This window comes from Zalophus californianus, chromosome 1, assembly GCF_009762305.2.
Source record: "Zalophus californianus isolate mZalCal1 chromosome 1, mZalCal1.pri.v2, whole genome shotgun sequence".
Lineage (NCBI taxonomy): Eukaryota > Metazoa > Chordata > Mammalia > Carnivora > Otariidae > Zalophus > Zalophus californianus.
This window is the reverse complement of record NC_045595.1, coordinates 147,983,328-148,009,260: the sequence shown is the minus strand read 5'-3', so window position 1 is coordinate 148,009,260 and position 25,933 is coordinate 147,983,328. Positions and strand designations below refer to the sequence as shown.

The window sequence follows — 25,933 nt, the reverse complement described above, 5'->3', positions numbered from 1 at the left end:
AAGATTTGGAGGCTCTGTTCTTTGTACTCGAACACACATAAAAGCTTGTTGTTGAATTGACCACACACCACATGTCTCAGATGTAGCAAGGTTCACCAGCAAGGAGTTGTTAGCACTGTTTACAGCATAAGCTTTTATGGCTGGGTCGAGTGTACAAGCAGGGTCAAGGAGACACAGGTGACATTGGAATGTGCATATTTAGGCAAAGAAAATCCAATGGTTGCCTTCTATCCTCTTAATCAACTTATCAGAGCTGAGTATGAGCAACTTTAAAGCCAATATAATCTATAATTGCAGACAGTGTAAAATACTAACAGTAAGTGGTAAGGTGGTTTGAAAGTTAAACTCTAAATCAGATGCCATTGCTAAATTTGGCAAATGAAGGAAAATGAGCCCAAGATCCTTATTTAATTTCTTTGCTCTATGAAATAGTTTATGCTTCATTAAAAACAGAATAGAACAATAATAACCTTTTAGCCATCCCTATCTTTGTAAGAAAAGGGGAAAAAAGTTTCTGTTTATTTTCCTAATTTGCATTTAAATAGATTCTTTTTATCATTTATTATGTATTAAGAACCAGATTTTTATATTTTCACTGAGTTTTAGCCAGCGTTAAAAAAAATTACTTAGTTTAGTTAAAAGCAAAACATGAAAAAGAAAAAAAAAAAACCCAAGTAGCTTACATGTAACATCTATCTTCTTAATGAGACAAAACTATGTTAGTTTCTGAACAAAGAGATAAAATTTCATTATTTGGACATGAACTTTCCTCATGGAGGAATTTTGTTGTTATATTACATTTTGTTGAACCTACCATTTTAGCCTCTCAAAAAAGAAAAATAAAAAAAGACAGATGAAAATGTTTGAAACTACTGTGGAGATATTTCCTTTAGTTTTATTGTGTTTTTCTTTAGATCTTTGGGTCAGTCTAGTTCAAGTGTCTTCCAAAGAGCCCAATTCAAAGAGATCAAATCATAAAATGACCTGGCTGGAAGGGAGCTTAGAAAGGGCCAGCTGGTCTAGGGATTAGCAACCCCAGAGCCTGTGGCCAACTCACTCATGCATTCATTTCACTTGAGAAGTATTTATCGAGAGTAGTGGAGCTGTTTGAATCAGGTGTCCCCACGCCCTGGTGGGGCAGGGGTGAGGGGAGAGGAGCAGGCTGGGTATTGGGGAATGAACGGCCCTATGTGAAGGATAGCACATTACCTCATCTGGAGCCTCATAGGCCCTGATGGCTGCCTTTTAGGGGGTAACTGCCCTGGGGAGCCCAGGCATAAGAGGTCCTATAGCTGTGTGCAGGAAGCAGGGCAGTGTCCCAAGAGCCTGGCTCAAGGGGCACTCAGTGAATGTGCATTGGGTGGAGTGAATGAATTCTAGACCCTGGGCTTCACTTCTTTGAGCCTGTTTCCCATCTATAAAATAGTCCTGATGGATGCAATGAAGTGTTTGAATGGACATGTTAGGTAGAAGCTACATATGAGCAGTGGAAGGACCGCCATCCCTTGACCTGAAAGATTTCAGAGTCCTTAAGTGGGGAGTAATAGAGTAGATAATTAGTTAGACCAGAGCTGGAGGCAAGGACAATGATAAATAGGTTACGCATTAGAAGCCTGGGGGCACAACATCCTGACCTTGTGGCTTCCAAGACCTTGGGACTGACAGATCAAGAGCCTCGAGTGTAGCACATGCTCTCCTCTTCCACCTCTGCCCCAGGGAAACCCCAGCCCCGCCCCGTGGAGAAAGACTGCCATGAAGGTTCTGGTACTAACCTTATCAGGGTCAAAAACTCCTCCTCCCAGCCTGTGAGAGAAGTCCCCCAAATGACTGGAAACAGCCTCCATTAGAGATCACCCCACTGTACATCACCACTCCTCCCAGCCCAGAAAGACCCACTAAATATCCAATCCCAAAACAACCTAGGGGCCAGTTCCACCTCACAGAACCTTGCCTGCTCTCCCCTTGAGAGTGTACTGTTGCTTTAATAAAACAGTTTTCTGCTTTCACTTTGGGCACCGGTCTCTAATTCTTTATTGCGTTAGTGCCAAGAGCCGAGACAATGCTTTTTGCACTGACAGACATCTTGAACTCTTAACACACCAGACAAATGTCAGGGCTGAGACTAAGAAATTGCCTCTCTCTGGCTATCAAATAATGCCAGTTTTCTCACTGTCATTCTTTTCTTCAAAGGTTAGAAATGTAAGTGGCAGTAATGAATATACATACCTTCTGACCCAGGAGACTCGTTAAAACTATTTTATTCTGAATGAAAAAAAATATATTTCGTATGTTTCCATATTGTGCTTGAATCTGAAAAGCAGGAGCGGGCGCCTGGGTGGCTCAGATGGTTAAGCGTCTGCCTTCAGCTCAGGTCATGTTCCCAGGGTCCTGGGATCAAGTCCCGCATCGGGCTCCTTGCTCAGCAGGGAGTCTGCTTCTCCCTCTCCCTCTGCCTCTCCCCCTGCTTGTTCTCTCTCTGTCTCTCTCGCAAATGAATAAATAAAATCTTTAAAAAAAAATAAAAAAATAAAAATAAAAAGCAGGAGCTTACCTCCTTTCTGGGAACCACTTATCCCTTGCAAATGAGGAGAAACCCAGAACTGAGACTCGCCCATAGTCTCATAGGGAGTTAGTGACAGAACCAAGCCTGAAACCAGCCTAGACCTCATCCTGCTCGGTGCACACATGCCCCTGAGTGCATACACACAGGCACATGTGCATATATGTACACGCATTCTCTCCACCACCAGAGGCCCTGAATGCAACAGAAATGACCATGACCGTTGCAGAAGTCCAGGCTCGCAAGGGTGCGAGTCATATACCATTAGGCAGTAGACTCAGGCCCAGAGAAGACTTGAGACTGTCTCTTGGAGAGACTGCCCTGGAGAGACTCTAGATTCTGATGTCACGTGGGACCATCTGATCCCCAGAGTAGGTCTTTTTCTTTCTTCCTGAGATATGTGTCACCTCTTTGGAGCACTGCCTCCAGCACAGAATCCCTGGCCCGAGAGCTGCTGGGATGGTCCGTGGTGGAGGCAGAATCCGGCTGAGTGGCCTGGGCACTGACGTCGCGCGAGAAGCTCATTCAGAAAGGTGCACCGTTCCTCCAGTGCTCCCTCCTCCTGCCTGTCCTTTAGCTCCCTTCTCGCACTTTCCACCCTAACTGGCCCCCGGCCAGCAATCCCTGCTCTGTAGCCCGGACCTGGCACCTGGCAATCTCATCATTCTGGGGCTAGCACGGAACTCCACTGCTAATTTGCATACCTAGACAGTCAAGGAACAGAAAATACAGGGAAGGTCACTTCTCGGCCACTGGGATGTCCAAGAAAGTATATGGAGTGAGTGCTTTTCATCACAAGTTCCATGGACTTCAGGCATTTCAGATTTTCATTAACTTTATTGATTCTTTTGTCAATAAAGAAAAGAGATGAGAAATTATTTTAAAATGGGGTTGAGAGGCAGAATTTTAAAGATCAAAAATTACAGAATAAGATTCCTCTACACTCCTGGGGCACTTGTCTTCTTTTTTTCCTTGTCCTTAAATATAATGGGGCGGGGGAGTCCCTGTGGGACTGACTGCAGCTGCCTGATCCAGGATCGTGCACACAGCAATGTCCACCCAGCCTCTGCAGGAGCCCCCAGCTGGAAACATCCTCGGATACTCGAAAGTGAAAAGTGATACTTTCATCCTTTCTTTATTATCCAGATAGGTAGCTGGGTGTGATGTGGGTAAGGCAAAAGGGAGAAGCACCTCCAAATCATGCATGTTTGCCTTCAGAAAGTGATGGGTTTATACTTACGTTTAAGTTGTCACAGCCTCGATGTCTCTCTCCTGACCTCCTGACACGCAAGTCTCACTGCCCACAGTGCACCTCTGCTTGAAACTCTTGCAAGCCTCTCAAACTGGGCACATCTAAAACAGAACTCGCTATCCAGGACTCCCATCCCAGCTTCTTATCCTCCTCTTTAGGTAGCAACTGTGGTGGCAACTTTCCTACGAGGACCCAAGGTGCCGTGCCAGACACCTGGCTGTTCCTTAGCTCTTCCTTACCCTCCCTCCCCCAACAATTGTGAGTCTTCATCCCTTTCCTGGGAGCTCTCAAGCCTGACTGCTTTGCAGACTCCCCTGCCACGCCCCTAAGTCAGGCTTCCAGTTTCCCAGCCCACCCCTCACCAGGATTACTGCGACAGCCTCCTAACCCTTCTCTCTGCCCCTCCTGTCCACATCCCACACTGCGATCAAAGCTCCCATCACACTTCACTGCTTGGCTTAAAACCTTCCACGCTGCTTGCTGCCCACAGAATATGGTCCAGTTTTCCCAAAGGCTATCTCCGGGGCTCTCCGTGGTCAGCTGTCCCGGCTACCTCTCCAGCCCTATCTTCTCCTCATGTCAGACTTCAGAGGCACAGCTGGGATGCTTTCAGAGCCCTCCACACACTGGGCTGCCCCAAGTTCTGCTTCTTTGGTCTCCCCATTGCCTGGAGCTCACATCCCTCTCATTTCATCTACCTCGATAATTCCGGCTTCAGCTGGGCTCAGCTCAGGTGACACCTCCTCTGGGAAGCCTTCTCTGTTCTTCCTTGTCCCCACTCCATTAAGGGTGGGTGCTAGCTTGGTAGAACATATGGGACTTAGTATCTTGATAGATTTTTTTTTCAAGCCGTGATTTCTTTCAAGGCCTTTGCCATGCTGTACTAACATTATATCTGAATCCTTGTCTGCTTTCCACATTGGTCTTTAAACCACTTAAGCTCAAGAACCATTTAGTCACTTTTGCTTTTCCGTTGCCTTGGACAGTGCCTGACACATAGCAAGTGTCCTGCAAATGTTGGTTGACCATAAGTGAAAAAGTAAAGTCACTTTGCTGTTCGAAGGGAAATAATAAATGAATCTGGGGTTCTGCCTCCAGGAAGGCTGGAGCTTCTCAGCCTGCACCTGTGCTTCACTCCTCCATGCTCTACTCTGTAGCTGAGCCCGTCCCCAGTTCAAGTAGAGCAGTCCTCTTTTCCAAAGGCTTTACACCTTTCCTGGCTATATCACTTAACTGTACCTGAATGATAAAGAGGATTTCTTGGCTCAGGTACTAAGGAAGTCCAGGGACAAGGCAGAGATCAGGCAAAGCTCAATCAGGGATCTACCTATTTCCTGCCATTCTTTTGGCTACACCCTTTCTCTGCTCATGGGCTTCACCCTTAAGCTGCCAACAGAACGGCTACAACAATTTGAGGCTCAGGGTCACAATGATAGTATCAGAGGGAGAGAAATTATATCCAAAGAAGTAGGGTTCTGTTTTCCCAGAAGCTTCCAGGCAGGCATTCCCCCCATGTTTTATTTATTTATTTATTTACTGAATCAGATAGCATTCCTATTTCTGAGAGAATTCCATTGGCTGGGAAATGTCCTACACTGATTAGCTTAGATCTGGTGTCCTGAGGATGGATAACCCTTAGAGTGATCCCTCCCTTGGAACTGGGGTTCTGGTCAGCAACCCTTAACGTGTGTGGGCTGCCTGGGAAAGAGGTAGAAGCCTAAACAAACAAACAAACAAAACAAAACAAAAAAAACAAGGTACAGAGCTAAGGGGAGGAAAATAGCTCAGTGCCCATTGTGCCAGTCAGAACTCAGCCATCCTTAAAATCCTCCTCTTCTGGCTCCTGATGGATTATAGCAGAAACCCTGGAATTGGGAGACGACGGAGTTACAAGAAAAGGTGGCTTAGTCTAGAGTCGGTTCAACAATGTGTGTGGCTGGGCGATGTGATATGGGACAGGGCATGTTAGGGTGCCCTGTTGCTTCCAACAAGGATTTCTTTCTTCTTCTAGTGCAGTAGGGAATGGATTCAACCTCCAGGTTGTGTCCTCAGCACTTGTCCCTAAAGCAAACATGGGGCCTTTTTGAGGCTTTCTAAATGTTTTTATAAAGGGGAAGTAGTTAGGGATAATAAAAACAGCTGCTTCTGCCATCGCAGTGATTCTCTTACTCATTTTCTCTTTCTCCCTTAGGCTCTATAGGGTAACACAGAGGCTGATGATACATCCTTATGCTAAAAGTGAGGGCTTTCCTGGGACACCAGGCTGTGGGCCACCCCCACTCTGAGAATGATGACTGGTTCTCACTGAGCACCAGTAGGAGCACTCTTTTTTTCCTTCCAGTAGCTCTGAAATTTTGCACTGTTGAACCCATGGCCCTTCTGACTACTGTGTACCTTCTCATCCCCTCTAGATGTTTGACTGGATAAGCCACAACAAGGAGTTATTCCTCCAGAGCCATACGGAGATCGGTGTGAGCTACCAGCATGCCCTAGACCTCCAGACGCAGCACAATCACTTTGCCATGAACTCCATGGTGAGTAGGGGGCCTGTTCTCAGCACTGCCTCTGGAGGCAGGGCAGTGGGGGTGAGGAGAGTTGGGGGGGGTGGAGAAGGAGGAGGGAGGGGTAGAAACAGACTTGAGACCTGAGTAAGAGGGAGGGATTCTGAACAGGCGGACTCTTTAGCACTCCATGGGGATGTGTGCAGGACATATGGCCAGCCAGCTGTGCCTATAGCAGATTATGGCCCATTTCTGCCTCCGGACTCTGCTTTACTTGATGAAAGGAAGGTGCTGGGGTTGTAGAAGGCATTTGCTCAGCACAGGACGATAAGGGATAGTTGCTGGTTCCACTCTGCTGATTTAACCAACGTCTTTTGCTCCCTAGCACATGCGAGTCACTGAGCTGGTTTGGAGAGGGACCTCAGGCTCACTGGAAATGTTTCATTGGAAATAGTTGAGTGAATCAGGGCTGTTTATACTGGAGAAGGGGAGCCTTAAGGGACACACAGTTGCTGCCTTTAGATATTGGAAGGGCTGCCTTTAGAGAGAGAAGGCTGGAATTGCTTTGTGTCGGTCTAGGAGGGACCGTCCAGGGGAGTGCACTTGGAGGGGGAGGCAAGATGGCTCAGGGAGATGGGATGCACTGGGGGTTAGTGAAGTCCCCAGGTTGAAGAGTGTTCAAGGGGATGCTGAATTCACAGGAATATTTGCTAGCTGTGTGGTCATAGGGAATTTACTTCTCTGGCCTTCAGTTTCTTCATTCATAAAATGGAAATAATAGCCACCTTCTAAGGTTGTTGTGAGGATCCCATGAGTCAATTATAAAGTCAGTTGGAGTTGTGCCTGGTACATAGTAGATTATCAGTTAATATTGGTATGATAATAATGATAGTGATGATGGTGATATAGAAGTCTAGTCCAGATAAAACCTGTGACCCCTTGTAAACCTAACACTTTGGGATACTGTTTTTCCATATGGTTGCCCCAAGACTTTTTTTCAAAATCTTGTCTGCCCTTAGAACCTGCTGTATTCAGATGCCTGTAGCCTAATTATGCCTCAACTTACCTCCCTCTGTTTTTCTGCCCACTCTTCCTACTTGTGCTCCTTGTCCAAAAGAATAGCTCCACCATCCCCCATATATCTGAACACCAAAGACACCTTCTTATTTGAACCAGTGGTGCTGAGAGGGGGACAAGTGTTAGAAAAATGTAAACATGGAGAATCACAGAGGCCAAAAAACAATTTCATTTCTACCAGGTTGTTTTAAATACAGTATGTACTAAGACTTCATGTACTGAAGAAGAAACAAATTTGGCCTTAAGCTGTTCAGTATCTAGTTGGGGTAATAACCCAATCGTGGTGCAGCTTGATATGTGCAGTGATAGAGAAACACTGAGTTAACTGAGAACCCTAATACCTCAGTGGTTTAAAGCAGCAGGGATTTATTTCTTGGGCCTATCACGTGCCCATCACTGGCTGGTAGGAGCTCTGCTCATCACAGGCACCCAGGACTCAGGCTGACCGAGCAGCTGCTGCCTCAGATGCTGCTGGTTGCCCCCTACAGGCTGGCTCTGAAGCATTCACTTAGAAGAAGTGACACATGCCACATTCACTCACACCTCATTAGCTGACACCAGGCATACGGCCACATCGAACTTGCTGGGTGGAGATATATGGTCCTACCATGTGCTGGGGAGGAGAACATAGGGTATCTGTGAATAGCCCTGATGACTAGGCCAGGGAACCGTAGCAGGGTGGAAGGTAGAGAGGAGCATCACGAAATTAGCAGAGAAAGCTAACTGTGGCCGCAGAATGGAAGGTGTGGGACCAGGCACGGAAAACATCAACATGATTTTGTTATCAGTTTTTGCCTACAACTGACTTGTGTCTTCATCTAAATGTAAAGACTCATTTCCTTCCACCCAGTCTCCCATAATTATGTCTCATCCCTGGCTCACTTTAGTTGCAGAGAAGGAAAGCAATTGATCACAGGTGATTAAGAATGTGAACTCAAATCTAGTCAAGTTTGATTATCTGGGTACCTTGTGGACTTCCCCTGGTGAATTTGACAAATTCTGTGTCAGATTCTTCATGTCACCCAATTGCTTGGCCCTAAGGCAGACAGACTCATTTTAATAAGAAGCGAAGACAAACATAATTAGGGAGGTAAGTCTGCCACCAAGCCCCTCAAAACAATGAACTACAAAGCTAAATAGAGCCGTTGGCTTTGAATTATCCACACTGCTGCTCCTCTCTGTTAATATGGATCGCTGAGAGTTAATGGCACAACAAAAACCTTCCTCCTGACAAATTTACTTTTGAAGTCTCCATTTTCAGGACAAAAAACAAAGGAGGGAATTTACTGAAGGGAAACATCTTGTGGAGTTGGGAGAGAGAGAAGAGGAGATTTAATATACAATAGCCAGTTAGCTTGTCCAGCGCATCTTATAGTTTCCCAGGGCCGACTGTGAAGGCATGTCGCTTGCAGAGGCCTCCTTGCACTGATTAGGCTGGCTCTCCTCTCTGGCTGGAGGGCGAGGCAAGGGAAACCCCAGGGTTGTTTGATCAAATTGCCTGGGCTCTGTGTCTTTGTTAACCAGTAGGTTTACGGGTTTGTTATTAAAAGCAACTCCCACAAAGAGGAATGTCAGCATCCCAAACAGGTGAAAGGAGGGAATTACAGACTCCTTTTCTCTGGCCTGAGTGATGGATGTTGCTGCCAAAAAACAGATGAATGCAAGCAGCTACTGCTGGAGCCCAGTGACTATAGAATGATCCACTACTCAGGGCAAGTGGGGGTGTGGATTGTTCTGTAAATTCACTGAGGCATTTCTGTTTCTGTTCTTGGAAATTATACATCTACCTCTACATACACCCACAAATCTGTCCATGTAAATGTACCTGTAGCGTGCTTTGTTTCAGGTTATAGGTAAGTTCTTTTGGTATTCATTGCTGAAATAGGCTAGTGATTCCATACCTTTTGGGGAGGTCACAGACCCCTTGAAATCTAATGAAGCTTGTGAGTCCTCTCCTCAGAGTAATATGTATGTGAACACATTTTTTTTTAGATAATTTCAGGGGATTCAAGAGTATCCTAAAGCCTATCAACCAACCTCCCCAGTTTAAGATCTTAAGAACTTCATGATTTCTTCATGTATTCATTCCACAAATAATTAAGGATCAGATATTGTGCTGGTTGTTGGGCATATGGTGGTGAACAAAAGAGAGATGGTCTGCCCCATAGAGGGTCCAGTGGAGAGACAGATGTTTAATAAATAATCTCACAAATAAATATATAATTATAAACCAGTAAGTGTTATGTTGGAAGAGTAAGGTATGCTATGATAGAATATAATAAAAGGAACTCAATTTAAATGGGGAGTCAGGTACATTTTTAATTGACAGTCAACCCTGACTTAAAGGTCATTGTTTTTTTTTTATTGATAGTAATTAACGGTCTGTGAATTAACTCTATGATCAAAGAACTTATAATTAAAGAATTCCTAGGTATATTGTTTTATAAATAAAATTAATCAACTTATAATTTATCTGGTTTTTAAGTTTTGTTTTCATGTGTCTAATTTTATATGCTGGTTAAAGACCCAACTCCAGCTGAGGTGACCACTACTGAGAAATAAGTGCATATCATTAAATCATAGATGAAAAGCCAGAAGTTTCCTAAGTTCTATCAATGAATTGGTACCAATAAAGGCCATCAATTATTAATACACCAAGAGTGTGGGAGTGATACCCTTCAGAGTAAGATACATGAGCAACTCTGAAAGGAAAAGGTTAAAATTGGTTGATCTTTGGATTTTTGCCATAACATGTTTTTTTTTACAATTCCCGCTGGGAAATTCTAGTTTTTTGATCATCAAAATAACAACAGCAATGATAATGATAATAATAATAATATCATCCTCCCTACTAAACCTAGTAGGAAAATATTCTCAGGCTTCTTACAGTGCCCCCAGAAAACCAGGTTTCTTGAGCTCTCTGAGGCCCTTCTCTTGCTTAATTGTGCCTGTTGTTGTGGAATCCATTCTCACAAATTCTCTTTCCTCTGAGTGTGCTCTTCTCTGATGGGAGTGTGGACAGATGGAAGTAGGGTTGAGCTGTAATATGCAATGAAACAATCATGGAGCCATCCATGTTCTATTTTTTCATGAAAAAGACATAGGAGTAAATCCAAATGTAATGCAGTCTTATTTACAATTTTAATTAGCTGGTTCTTTGGGAAAAAAATAAATTGCTAATGGCTTCTGTCTAGAGTTCTAAAATATGAAATGGTGTTCATTTTCTATTATTATGACTGTAAGGATTCACATTAGTGATAACCATGTGCAGCTGGGTGGTAGGAATCCTTTCTGCTATAGCATGTTTGATAGCTGCTTTAGTCCTATTAATTTGTTCACCAGAGGCACATATTGCCATTTGTGTGTAAATCGGACCAATTGCAGCGAAGACTGTGGTGTTCTTTCTCTTTGTTTTGAGGGAGAATTACAAATGGTAGCACCAAGGAAAAGTCAAATCTGGTGCAAGAGAAATAAAGATCCTGAGGCAGGTCTCCTGACCCCAATTTGAGAAGCCTTGCTCTCGGGTCATCTGTCATCTTTGATGCTTGGCATTCCCAAACCATGATGCTGTAGCACTTTCCCAACCCCAGACACAGAACACTTTTTATAATAACAATGTTTCTAGATTTCAGTGTAAACACACATACAGACACACTATTGTGATGTTTAAATAGCCAGTATTTGATCCTGCCATAGCTGCAAAGCACCTTAGTAAACATAGAACCTGTTTAAAGAAGAAAAAGAGGAAGAAGAGGAGGAGGAGAAGGAAAAGGAAGAAAAAGTGATCTATCTTATCTGGTGTGCATTTGTCTTTATAGTACAATTTTTTTCAAAGAATCACATAGTGAGGGATGCTTGGGTGGCTCAGTTGGCTGGGCATCCAACTCTTGATTTTGGCTCAGGTCATGATCTCAGGGTCCTGGGATTGAGCCCCACATGGGGCTTTGTGCTCAGTTGGGAGTTTGCTTGAGGATTTTCTCTCTCCCTCTGCCCCTCCCACAACTCGCACAAGCTCTCTCTCTCTCAAATAAATTAATATTAAAAAAGAATCATGTAGTGAGCTTGCTAAAAATGCATATTTCTTTTGGCTCCCACCCTAGTCATAGACAATCATAATCTCTGGAGGATGGGGCCCTAGGAACTTGCTTTTATAACAAGATCCCCCAGGTGATTTATATGCACATTGAAGTTAGAGGACTGTTGTTCTGTGGAATCTATAAGTATGAAACAGTCACTCCCTAAAATAAAACATCAAAGGTCTGAAAGACAGTCCATTTACAGCATGATAACATGAGAAGCTCCATAGACCCACTCTCCAGTGAAACTGGTAAAAATTATTTAATTTAATTTAATTATTTTTTGGGGAAATTATTTTACAACAACAATATTTAAAGTCTCTGGAAATGGTCCTAAGTGCATTCAGCAAATGAAGAAATGTTTATTCAAGAAAATCTACTAAAACTCAATAAGAACATTGAGTCTGTGGTATTTGAACCAAGACCCACTCTCTCCCTTTCCCTTCCCAGTTCAGTAAGATGAAATTGCCCTCCAAACTGGTGCAACCAAGAACACAGGGCCCCCAACTCCCAGTTGAAGGACTGTCATCACTGGACATTTCTTATCCTGTCCCAAGCTACCTGTTGCTGAAGCTAAGTTCTGGGTGAGTGTGGCCAAGCAGGGGGAACTCCTTCTTCTGCCTAGCTCCTACTCATGGAACAGAGGCTCTACCATAGGTGCAACACCGCTGAGAATCCTAGGGCCCCAATCTCCCTTTCCCCAGCTTGTCAGGCAGAGGTTCCGGCTGGGAGAGGCAAACTGAAGCCTGAGGCTACTCATCCTATTCACTGAGTTTTCAGCTGCTAAAATTGGGGGGGGGGGTGTCACTCAGGAAGTACACCATTGTCCCTAACTCCAGCCCCAGAGCCATGACTCAGAGATTTGCCTGCGGGTGGAAGCAAACTGAAACAGAGAGCTCCAAGTCTTTTTCCAAGGGAACTGACCTCATTTGCAACAGAGAGTGGAGAAGTTTAAGCCAACAGCAGTCTCAAACATACCCTTAAGGAGATTCTGGTGAAAAGCAATTGGGAGAATTGGTAGAGTCATTGGAGATACAGGATAGATAGTAGGCAGGCTAGTGTGCTAGAGAGAACTGGGGAAAGAGACTTTTTGGGTACAGAACAAATCTCAAACACAGACCTCACAGACTCTCCCTTCAAAGGAGACTAAATTTGGTTGGATAGGTCTGCGGAGCATTTTTATGCCCCAGGACATTATCGAAAATAATAGAATAATCACCTGGCAATTAGTGGAATTTAATAGCTACAAGTGGTCAGAGAAAATTAAAGAGAGCACTACCAAGACCACTGTCATCCTAGGGTGATCATGGGGATACTCAAGGCAGTACCACCTGGGGAACAACATCTGAGGTCACCCACTGTAGGAGCTGAGGTGGAAATAGTCTTCACTAAAATAGTCCAGCCAGTCACAAAACAAATAAGCAAATAACAATAACAAGCCCCAGAAGTGGGAGATTAGGACTCAACAGTGCTATAATGTATTATCTAAAATGTCCAGTTTCCGCCCCAAAATTATAATACATGCAAAAGAACAAAAAAATATAACCAGGAAAAAAAAAAAACAGATAAAAAGCATACACTGGAAAGAGCAAGCAACAGAAATTGCTGGTGAGAGTGACCAGATGTCAGATTTAACAAAAATTTCAAAGTATCCATTATAAATGTTTTTTTAATGAAACTGATAAATTATTGAACACTACATCTGAAACTAATGATGTACTGTAAGTTGGCTAATTGAATCTTAAATAAAAAAAATGAAGCTAAAGGAAACAATGATTGAAGAAGTAAAGGAAGGTTTGATGATAATGTCTCCTTAAACAGAGAATATCAGTGAAGAGTTGGAAATTATAAAAATGAACCAAAAGGAAATTCTGGAGTTGAAAAATACAATTACTGAAATGAAAAATTCACTAGAAAAGCTCACCAGTAGATTTGAACTGTCAGAAGAAAGAATTAGCAACCTTGAAAATAGATCACTATAAATTATACAATCTGAAGAATAGAGAGAAAAGGAATGAAAAAAACCAGGACCTCAGAAAAATATGGTATAACATAAGTATAGCAACATATGCATAATGGGAGTACTAGAAGGAGAGGAGAGAGAGAATAGAATAGAAAAATATTAGAAGAAATAATGGCTGAAATCTTCCCAAATTCATTAACCAACATTACACAGCCAGGAAGCTTAGGAAGCTCTAAGTCAGATAACTGCAAAGAGACCTACAAACAGACACATCATAGTAAAAATACTGAAAGCAGGGGCACCTGGGCGGCTCGGTTGGTTAAGCATCCATCTCTTGATTTCAGCTCAGGTCATGGTCTCAGTGTCCTGAGATCAACCCCATGTGGGTCTCCACACTGGGCATGGAGCTTAAGATGCTCTCTCTCTCTCTCTCTCTCTCTCTCTCTCTCTCTCTCTCTCTCTCTTTCTCCCTTTCCCCCTCTCCCCCTCTCCCCCTCTCCCCCTCTCCCCTCTCCCCTCTCCCCTCTCCTTCTGCCCCTCCCCCCTCTAAAAAATACTGAAAGCAAAGACAAAGAAAATCTTGAAATCAGCATAAGAAAACTGACTTGTCACAAGGGAATTCCAATAAGTTTAATAGCTGATTTCTTATCAGAAACAATGGAGGCCAGATAATATTTTCAAAGTGCTCAAAGGAAAACACTGTCAACCAAGAATCCTATATCCAGCAAAGCTAGCCTTCATAATGAAGGTGAAATAAAGATACCCTCAGCTAAACAAGTACTGCGAAAAGTTGTTGCCAGCAGACACACTTTATGAGAAATTATGAAAGAAGACCCTAAACAGTAATTTGAATCCACACAAAAAGACAAAGAGTACCAGTAATGGTAATTATGTAACTATAAAAGACAATATAATGCATATTTCTTTTTCTCTTAGTTGATTTAAAAATTAATTGAATAAAATGTGTATAATGTGCTATTGGGCCTGTAACATACAGAAATATATGTGCCAGTAAAGCACACGCGGTGAGTGGGAACAAAGCTGTATTGGAATAAGGAAATTACTTCATATGGTAACTTGAATCCACAAGAGCAAATGAAAAGATCCAAAAATGATAAATAAGGAGGTTAATATAACAAAAGCTATAAATATATACTTATTCTTTTTTCTTGTTCCTGCTTCTTTAAAAGACATGTATAAAATAGATAATATAACAATCTAACTTTAAGTTTGTAGCATTTATAGGTGTAATGTATATAATAAAATATCACAAAAAGGAAGGAAGGGAATAAAGCAGTACAGGAGTAACATTTTTACTCACTGGAATTAATTACATCTGAAGCTGATTCTGATAAGGGAAGATGTGTATGGTAAGCTCTAGAGCAGTGGTTAAGAAAATAACTCAGAAAATATAGTGAAAAAAATCAGTAAAGATGTTAAAATGCTACATTATAAAATATTCACCTAATGCAAAAGAAAGCAGTAGAGGAAGAATAAAGGTATAAAAAATGTGATGTAGATTAATAGTAAAATGGCAGACATAAATCCAACTATATGAATAATGACATTAAATGTGAAAGGGTTAAACACTTTAATCAAAGGTAGAGATTGTCAGCCTGAATTTAAGAAAAAGAAACGAGATCCAACTACAGATTTTCTATAGGAGACACACTTCAGATTCAAAGATTATAATACATTGGAAGTAAAAGGTTGGAAAAAGATGTATTATGCAAACAGCAACCACAAGAAAGCCAGAGTGGCTGCATTAATAACAGACTTTTAAGTAGACTTTAAAACAAAAAGTGTTACTAGAGATACAGAGGGACATTTTGTAATAATAAAATTATGGGTCATTCCTTTAGGAAGGTATAACAATTATCTAAACATATATGTACCTAACAACAGAGCACCAAAATACTAGAAATGAAACTGACAGAAATGAAGGGAGAATACAACGCTACAATAATAGAGACTTTGACACTCTCACTTTTAATAATGGACAGAACAACTAAGCAGATCAGCAAGAAAATAGAAAACTTGAAGCAAGGAAGTAGAGGCTATAAACCAAATTAACCTAACAGACATCATGGAATGCTCCATCCAACAACAGCAGACCATACATGTTTCCCAAGGGTACATGAAAATTGTCCAGGATAGATCATGTGCTAGGTCATAAAACAAACCTCAATAAATAGAAAGGATAAAAATAATATAATTCTGACCACAATGGAATAAAATTAGAAATCAACAACAGAAAGAAATTTGGGAAATTTGCAAATATGTGGAAATTAAATAACACACTCCTAAGTACACAATGAGTCAAAGAAGAAATAAAAAAGAAATTGGAGTGACGATTGGGTGGCTCAGTGAATTAAGTGTCCAACCCTCGATTTCAGCTGTCATGATCTCGGGTTTGTGAGATCAAGCCCTGTGTTGGACTCCACACTGGGTGTGGGGCCTGCTTGGGATTCTCTGTCTTCCTCTGCCTCTCCCCACTGCTCACACACTCTCTTTGTCCCTCTAAAAAAAGAAATACCATGAAACCAAAACCAGACAAAAACATCACTCAAGAAAAGAAAGGTACAGACCCATATTCCTTATGAGTATGGATGCAAAAATTTCCAATGAAATACCAGCAAACTAAATACAGCAACATATAGAAAGAATTATATACCATGACCAATGGGAATTATTCCAGGATTGTGAGGTTGGTTTAACATCAGTAGAGTAAAAAATAAAAACCACATGGTAATCTCAGTAGACTTAGAAAAAGGATTTAGCAAAATCCAACACCTTTTCATAATAAAAGCAACTAAATAGGAATAGAAGAGAACTTTCTCAACCTGTTAAAGGGCTGCTATCTGTGAAAAACCAACAGCTAATATCATACTTAATGATTAAAGACTGGATACGTTCCACCTAAGATTAGGAACAAGACAAAGATGTTTGCTCTTGTCACTTTCTATTCAATATTGGAGGTTCTAGCCAGGGCAATTATTCAGGAAAAAGAAAAAGCATCCAAACCAGAAAGGAAGAAGTAAAACTATCTTTATTCTTAGATAATGTGACCTTGCATATGGAAAATCCTAAGCCATCCACTAAAAAACTATTAGAAGTAGTAAATGAGTTCAGTAAGGTTGCAGGATACAGAATCAATATACAAAAATCAATTATATTCCTACATACTTAAAATGAACAATCTGAAAATGGAATTAAGAAAACCATTCCATTTACAATAGCTTCAAGAAGAATAAAATACTTGGGAAACTTTTAACAAAAGAGGTGTACTACTTGTACTCTGAAAACTACAAAAACATTGTTGAAAGAAATTAAAGAGCTAAATAAAGGGGAAAACATCTCATATTCATGGATTGAAAGACTTTATTGTCTGCCATCTCAAAATGGCAATCAGTCTACAGATTCAGCACATTTCTATCAGAATCCCAGCTGGCCTGTAGAAGCTGATTCTCAAATTCACATGGAATTACATGGGACCCAGAATAGCCAAAACAGTCTTAAAAAAGTGGGAGGACTCCTATTTCCTGACTTTAGAACTTTCCACAAAGCAGTAGTAATCAAGACAGTATGGTACCAGCATGGGATAGACATATAGATCAATGGAACAGAATTGAGAGTCTGTAAATAAACCCATATGTCTGTGGTCAGCTGAGTTTTGACAAAGGTACCAAGACCATTCAATTTGGAAAGAATAGTTTTTTCAACAAATGGTGCTGGGACAACTGGATAGCCCCATGCAAAAGAATGAAGTTGAACCTTTCCTCACATTAAATTAAAAACAAATAAATTGGTCTTCATCAAAATTAAAAAACTTTGTGCTTCAAAAGATATAATCCAGAAAGTGAAAAGATAACCCACAGAATGGAGAAAGTGTTTGCAAACCATTTATCTGATAAGGGACTTGTATATAGAATATATAAGGAATTCTTACAACTCAATAAGAAAAGACAACCTAATTAAAAAATGAACAAAGGAGTGGCACCTGGCTGGCTCAGTCAGTGGAGCATACAACTCTTGATCTTGGGGTCATGAGTTCAAGCCTCATGCTGGGCATAGAGCTTCCTTAAAAAAAAAAAAAAAAATGGACAAAGGATCAGTTTAGACGTGTCTTCAAAGAAGATATACAGATGGTCAATAAGTACATGAAAAGAAGCTTGACATTGATAGTCATCTGGGAAATGCAAATCAAAACCACAGTGAGATATCATTTTACACCCATTAGAATGATTATAATCAAAAAGTCAGATAATAACAAATGTTGGCAAGGACATTGAGAAATCCAAACCCTCTTACACTCCTTCATACACTGAAGGAGTGTAACATGGTGGACCACTTTGGAATATAGTTTGGCAGTTCCTCAAACAGTTAAAACATACAGTCACCATATGTCCCAGTGATTCAATTCCTATGTATATACCCAAGAGAAATGAAAACATATGTTCACACAAAATGCCCATACATTGTACACAAGTGTTTATAGAAACATTATTCATAATAACCAAAAGGTGGAAATAGCCCAAATTGTCCATCAACTGATGAATGGATAAGCAAAATATGGTATATGCATATAACGGAATATTATTTGCCCATAAAAAGGAATGAAGTGCTGGCACATACTTGTTGGATAAATAAGGATATTAAGCATGCCACAGCATCTGTTGCCAACCTAGAACAGTTTGGGTAGCAAGGATGCAGAACTGGTAAGGCAGGGCCTTCACTTCTGCAGGAGCCCTATAGGACATGACTCTAGCAGAAGCTGAACAACCTTTGGAAGGGAGGGGGTGGAAGCAATGGGTTCCATCACGAGTGGGCCTGGGAGCCAGGCGGCTTACAAGGTCCTCAGGTGATGCATACTAAATTCCAGAAACGAGTGGACTGGATGATCTTTCACATTCCACCTGATCTTGAGCATCTTTTTTTCTGAGGTTCTAATCCTAAAGGTGGAGGTAAAGCAACTAAAATGTGTCCCTTCCTGATGAGAATGAATGTGATCCTATGTTTGCTGTCAACACTGGGATTCCTAAGGCAGGCCTTCTCAGGAAACCTATACTTGTAAAATATTGCACATATCACCAGCCAGACCTATTCTTACGAATCAAGTTGAACAGGATGCAGTGTTTGTATCTCCACAAACATCCATGTGGGTGGAATTTTGCTCTTCTTCCAACTCAGTAGGAGGATTAGATTTTATTTTCTGATCTGCTCCGTATCCATTTATGAATCCTTGCTCTTGGCACCATTATCAGCATTAAACTTGTCCTAAGGAGAGAGGAAGATGCTTTGGAGGGGGGCAGCAGGGCAACTGGTGCACGTGGCTAAAGCAGCAGTCCTCACCCTGGCTGCCCACTGTAGTCCCCTGGGGAATTTGAAAAAAACCCCATCTGGACCCCACTGTCCTAGACTCTGATTTAACTGTGCTGGAGTGGAACCCAGGAAATAGGTACAAAGTTGAGAACCTGATTGAGAATCACTGGCTCTAGGTGAAGAGAAAAAGCAACTGACGATAGCCAGGGGTCAAACTCAAAAACTACTGGATAATGAGCCTGTGGAACTGGAGGTGAAAAATTCTCTTCAATGTCAGAAGGATCCAGAAAGGATTATCTGTCTTTTTTTTTTTTAAGATTTTATTTATTTATTTATTTATTTATTTATTTATTTATTTATTTATTTATTTATTTATTTGAGAGAGCACATGAGAGGGGGGAGGGTCAGAGGGAGAAGCAGACTCCCTGCCGAGCAGGGAGCCTGATGCGGGACTTGATCCCGGGACTCCAGGATCATGACCTGAGCCGAAGGCAGTCGCTTAACCAACTGAGCCACCCAGGCGCCCCCAGAAAGGATTATCTGTCTTTACTCCCTGCTCCTAGCTCCCTACCCCAACCTTTCTAGGTCCCCTATTTGCCTTTGCCCACTGGTCTCGAATCAGCTATGTTTGGGGGACTGGCTTCAATTCAACAGAAAAACCTAGGGAAGCTCCTTGGCTGCCTGCAACTAAGGCTTTCTCAGCCTTGTCCTGATGCACAATGCTGGCTCTTCTCACCAGTAGCCCGTCAACTGGGTCCTTTCTGAAAACCTGCTCTGAGCTGATTCACAGGGCCTGGCTGACCACTCAGATTTCTGACTTGTGGCTGGCACTGGCCTGGTTCAACCTTCTCTCTTAATCATAAGCCCCTCTGGGCCCCAGACTTCCCTCTTCCCCCTCACTCCTGATTCTCTGCGCACAGCCCTGGTACCTCTTTTCTGGCTTCAATCCACTGCTCTCTAGGGCCTTCTGTCATCATGTTCCTTGCCCTCAGGTTATTTGCTGGGCCCTCTTGGTGTATACCCCTTGAGCCATGTGGCTCAGTTTACCCACACACTCTTACATATTCACATGCAGCCACTGCCTGCTCTCTGACAGGTCTGCAGCTGCCAGGGAGTTAATTTGTCTGAAATTCAGCCAAAGCTGACTCATGCCTCTTCTTTGAGGTCTCCTGGAGCCAAATGAAAAGCATGAAATGGTCTATGAAACCTAGCACGTCAGATGAGATAATGTACACAGAAGGGCTTAAACTGTAAAGCATGACGCAGATATAAAATATTGATAGTAATATGCAGCAGTAACATTGCATATGCCGTTCTGGAGCATGGGTGGTAGCCAGCCAGGAGTACCAGATAAGGGACAGAGACTGATCAAGGACATACAGACGAGTTTGAGAACTGAGAGGTCAGGACCAGGTAGGCATATGGAAAGGGAACATTACAAAAAGCAGAGGTCGGAGTGCCTGACACAGCCGGAGGCCCACAAATGAGCAAGAGCTAAAAAGATTTCTATCAGTAAGTCCTTTTGGCTCTACCCTCAACATATATCCAGAATCTGGTCACTTGTCACCACCTCCACGGCCACTGGTCTAAGCTGCCATCAGTCCTGCCTGGACTATTATTGTAGCTCCTACCTGGTCTCCCTGCTCCTACCTTTGTTCCCTTATGGTCCATTCTCAACACAATGCCTGAATGCTCTTGCCAAGAGTAGGATATATCATATTGTGTCACTCCTTTACTCAAAAATGCTTTAATGCCTTCCTGTCCTTCTCAGGGTACAAGCTGACATCCCCTACCATGGCTTACAAGGCTCTACATGGTCTGGACCCCAGTTACCTCTCAGATCTCAGCCTCTACCACCTACTCATCTGCTCCAGTCGCCCTGGGCTTCTTGCTGTTTCTTGAACCCGCCAAGGGCATTCTTGCCTTGTGGTCTTTGCCCCTGCTGTCCCCTCTACCTTGGAGCTTCTTCCTGCCTGCAGCCACATGTTTACTCTCTCACTTCATTCAGGGATAAGCTCAGGTCTTATTCCTGACTTCAGGGGTCAGCCTGCCATGACTTCTCTATTTTAAGTAGTATTTCCCACGTGCATCACATACTATGCTTTTCTCAGCTATATTTTATACAGAACTGAAATAAGAAAGATATAATAAATAGTTATTAATTTATTGTCTGACTCTTCTACTAAAATGTAAGCTCCATGTGCATAGGAAGTTTGTCTGTCTTATTCCCTGTGTGCACAGTGTTTTGCATTATTGAATGAATAGTTGAATAAGACAGCAGATGTAAACTCCAGCAATAAGGCAAGACATTGATAAAAGGAGCAAAGAATTGCCTTAATCTTGAGCTTTCCAGAGGTTCTGCCAAGACAGGGACCTGTTCCTCAGGGTAACTGGCCTTGGGTTTTCAAGTGAAGATTATTGCTCCAAGGAGGGAGAGGACAAGAGACTCCTGCCCATTCTAGAGTTGGGCTATTCTGAGACGTTCAAGGACAAGTCAAGGGCCCCAAAGGGGAGACTTCAGAGATGTAGAAATTTTTATTGAATTCTCTCTCCAGGAGCCCTACTTCTCTGAGATGGGAGTCTTTGAATCTTTGGGAGAAACTTCTCTTCATCATCTCCCCTCTCCTTTTAGGGACACCCTTGGCCAGCCCAACTGCTTTCACATCTATGGCAAAGTAAAACTGTGGTGGAAAGAGCTTGGGCACTAGGTGCGAACTGTTGCTTTGTTTCCTGGCTGGTTGTATGATCATAGGCAAGTTGTTTCAATTTCCTAGAGCCTTACCACTGCGTCTGTAAATGGGGGCGGGGGGATAATGATAGTACCTTTGCCAGGGCTGTTGTAAGGATGAGATGTGATCGGGCGCCTGGGTGGCTCAGTTGGTTAAGCGACTGCCTTCAGCTCGGGTCATGATCCTGGAGTCCCGGGATCGAGTCCCACATCAGGCTCCCTGCTCAGTGGGGAGTCTGCTTCTCCCTCTGACCCTCCCCCCTCTCATGCTCTCTCTCTCTCTCTCATTCTATCTCTCAAATAAATAAAATCTTTAAAAAAAAAAAAGGATGAGATGTGATCATCCATTTTAAGCACAACATTTGGCACAATGTAGTGCTTGGCAAATGTTCAGGTACTATTGTCAGGGTCAGGAGTGCTAGAAGAAACAGTTCTCCTTGTTCTCAGAGTTCCTGTCTACAGAGCTTCTCAAACTTTAATGTGCAAGCATATCACTGGGGACAATCTTGTTAAAATGCAGATTCTAATCAGAAAGTTGGGAAGGAGCTTGAGATTCTGCATTTCTAACCAGCTCCCAGGCTGTGCCAATGCACAGATCAAGCTCTGAATATCCAGGCCTACACAAGAAAGGGCTGGGGGAGAAAATACTGGTGAGTATATTTCCATGAAGTGTTATAGCCTCTGCCTGAAATTACTATATTCTAACCCAGAAGAGCCACATTGATCCCAACCACTTTCCCCACTGGTGTTCCAGATCTGATTCCAGCTATACCCATTCTTCCCTAACATGTGAATCCTGTAACGCTGCCTCCTACAAAGATACTCACCCCTCCAAGGAAGTTTCACTCTGGGCTGAGAAAGGAGAGAGAGACCAGTTTCTCTTTGACTGAAATCAGCTCCTGGGTTTCCTTGGCCCTCGGACATATGGCCAGGCACCTGTTTTCATGGCTGCTTAATAGCTTGTGAAGCAAGTGCTGGAGGAAACATTGCTACAGCAAGCCAGGCGAGGGGGACAGAGGGATTCATGGGCCAATGTTATCTTTGCTAAGTGCCGGGGCTGCTCCAACTTCTTTCCTCTCTCCACCCCACAGTGACAGATGCCTTCCACATGGTTTGACCTACTGTCTGGCCAGACCTGAGGAGATAGTCATTCATCAACTGCCCTATTTGGCCCCCTTTAGGGCACCCTGTGGTTTGGGGGAGGTAGAAGTTGGAGGTTTCATTTAGAGCTCATCACATCTCATAGCCATTGTAGAGTTTCAAGCATGGACAGTTCTTATTCCAGATGTTACTATCCCAGTGGCCATATGTTTCGAGGTGGGATCAGCAGGTTTACATGGTAGTGTTAAACTAATTAATCATAAACTGATGCTTTAACAGCATCGGGACCCAAAGTGGGTTTGATACTAGCAAAGATGTAAGCAATACATATGGTAGCATTAAGCTGGAAAGAGGATGTGAGGCTCAGCTTTTTCCATTGCTCTGGCATGATCTATCTTCTTACTGATACTGAACACTACTCATGAAACCTCTGAAAGCTGTGTGGGAAAATCTCCAAGTATTTTTCCTTATGGCTCTCTCTGAGTGTGACAAAACAAAAACTTAAATTAATATAAGCTGCAGGGCATGAGAAAAAGATAGCTATAAACAGAGGGGTCATGCAGACTAGGAATCAGGAGGCTGGGGTCTACTAGTCAGCCTCTCTTTCGGTGACTTGGAACATACCACCTAATTGACTAACAAAGTTTTAAACACCTCCTGGGTGGATTCAAGAAACATCTGGGTTTTATTGTTTTTTTTCCTAACTGTAAAATGAGACTGTTAAATGAACTTGGCTTCTAAAAAACTTTAAATGAAGTATGTTTATATTCTTTTCCTTATTAAAGCAGTATTTGCTCATTAAAACTTACTTATTTCACTGGTAGTAAGTTGTGCCTTACTTTAAAAAAAAAAAGCTTTATTAAAGTAAAAAGAGCTGGAGGAGTTTTAGTAATTACAGCTTTCATGGAATACAACCTGACCAGATTCATTAAAGATACGTTAAAATAATTTGTGAAACTAAAAAATATTTAAAATACCAAATCTATTAAAATTAAAAATACTCCACAACCCCTAGCATTATTTGTAGGGGAAAAAAGCCCCAAAGTAGAAACAACCTTTGTGTCTCAATAGAAAGAATGAGTTCAATAAAAATAAATTCCCTTTTGTTCCAACACCCATAGATATCTGATGCTTTGATGTATTAACATCAGTGCTGCGAGCAAGAGCTGGGGGATAAGACGCTATATATTTCCTCTGTATAGTTTTAGAACATTTTCCCCCAATTACTAAAAATATGTATATCCCAAAATTATTTTTGTAAACGTTTCTCTATACATAAAAGAATTAAGATGACAAAAAGAGCCTAGAGGAAGTTCCTACCGCCATGCATATCTGTGCAAAGTAAGCATTCAATAACTAATAACATTCGGGTGCGCTTCCCTGGTATACATAATGTTAGTAATATGTACATTCTCAGCTGAGGCCCTACTGTTTATATATTCTGTACTTAGCATTTTGGTTTGAGATCCGGTTTGCATTTGACCCAAGTGATTTTGCTGAGTACCTTGGCCCTCGGCCGGGTGTTTGCCTGGCTTCCCTCCCTTGACTTTTGGATTTGGAGAGTCAAGGTCTCCGGGGCTTGTCTGGACTGAGCCCCTTTCAGGAAGGTGGCCCCTATGTGGCCGTTGTGCCTCACCTCCTGTGGTGATCTTATGGGATCACAACTTCCATATTCATAATAATAACTTAAAAGCTGCAGTCCGTTAACTGGAATGGAATTGAGAACCCTATGTGCAGAACTCACTCTTCCCAGAGATGAGACAGCTCTTCTGTGGTTCCCCTCTGCCTCTGAACATGAGAAGCGTCACCCCTGGATGACTAAGTGAAGGGCCGCAGGCCTGGCCTGGGGAGGAGGCTTCTGCCACCTTTGGCAATAGGGTCAATGATGAGGCAAAGGATCTGTCCCCTTGTGTGAGGACAAGACTTGCCCACTTCTGGGTACTCTGAGTATGCCAGAGTTGTGGAGATGCCCTAAGAAGACTATCCCAAGAGACAAAGACCTCTGCTTTTCCAGCTTAAGGTATGAAAGGACACTGTGTGTGTTGCAAGGACGTGGCTCACAGAGTGAGTCACTTGCTGATTCTGAATCTCTGCTCTCTCTGGGTCAAGGAAAGACCTGTGGACAATTCAGGGCCTCGGACCCTTGAATCCTAGGAAAAGGGTCTCTGCCACAGAGGAGGTGTGGCATGCAGGGCAGTGTCCTGGCAAGGGATGAGAGCAGCTTCGCCTGCTGTAGGGCAGGGCACCCATGGCAGGCTACTGTGGAAAGGGACTCTTCCCCAGGGACAGGAGGGGACACTGTGGCATGTTCTCTGTGAAATGCAGTGGGATTTTGGGTTGTTGAAATATCTGCCTCTTGTTGGAATAGTTGATAGATTTTTCTGTTTGTTATGCTTTTTTACTAATACTTTGATTTAGTTTGCACTTAATTTGGTGAGTTAATACCAGTCTCCGGAAACTGGATGAGGGAAATGTCATCCATCGAGTTATCAGTTATATGTCAGACAACACACTAGATGCTTTATGTTATCTCATGTAACCCACAGGAGAGAGTTTCTGATTCAGCATGGGGACATATGGCCAAGGTGTAAAATTCACCCTTGCTTTTAGGAGCGAAGTGAATGAGATTCAAATAATATAGTCAGCAATGATCTGCTCTTGCCATCAACCCCTAGCCCAGAGCTTAAGGTTACCAAAATGATAGCTTCTATCAAATGATTATTTCTAGAAGAGCCAGTATCTCTTTCAGAGTGTACTGTGTAAGAAACTTGGTTTAGGGAGAAAATTTAGCTAGGTTTTTAAATGGAAAGTTATCATTATCTTGCAAGCAACTTTGCTTGTTTTTGTAGCCAGTGAGGGCAGCCAGGAACCAGGTTCAAAGTGAGATGTTTTGGCAGGACTGAAAACTTTCATCAGGGTTCTGCTAACTAGTTCTTCCAGGAGGGTGACCGCTTGCTTCACTGATTTCAGTTGTTCACAGCAGGGGGCAAGGCCTTGGGAGAAGGGCCATCCATCCTGTGATGTCCAATTAATGACTGCAGGAATGAAACAGGAAAGCAGAATTTAGGCAACAAAAGCAGAGGGAGGGTGTAAGTATAGAGGGCTTTTGAGTTAGCGAGATTTTTGCTGCGATTTAATTATATTTTCTATTTGTGACCAAAGTGATGGTGGGAGGGAGAGGCCTTGGCAGGGTGGCAGGTTGGATGGGGTGGGTCATGCCTCACTCTGTGCTGCAGGTGCATTGCATTTTGCAGAGTAGATCCTGTTTACATCTTGGACTATGCGATACTGTGAATAATGATAAGGTTAATTGCACTGCATATATGTGGGGGATTTAAATTAATAAAGCAGTT

The 25,933-nt window shown here is 42.5% G+C and overlaps 1 protein-coding gene across 21 annotated transcripts in view; it reads left to right on the top strand.

Annotated features, from left to right (window-relative positions):
- The window catches only part of KALRN (kalirin RhoGEF kinase), a 646,977-nt gene that overhangs the window by 245,274 nt on the left and 375,770 nt on the right, over positions 1-25,933 (top strand). For all 21 annotated transcript variants that reach the window (XM_035724481.1, XM_035724478.1, XM_035724483.1 and 18 more), the window contains exon 6: positions 6,224-6,346. In XM_035724481.1, coding sequence (XP_035580374.1) covers positions 6,224-6,346 — 123 coding nt within the window. The remainder of the gene's footprint in view (positions 1-6,223; positions 6,347-25,933) is intronic.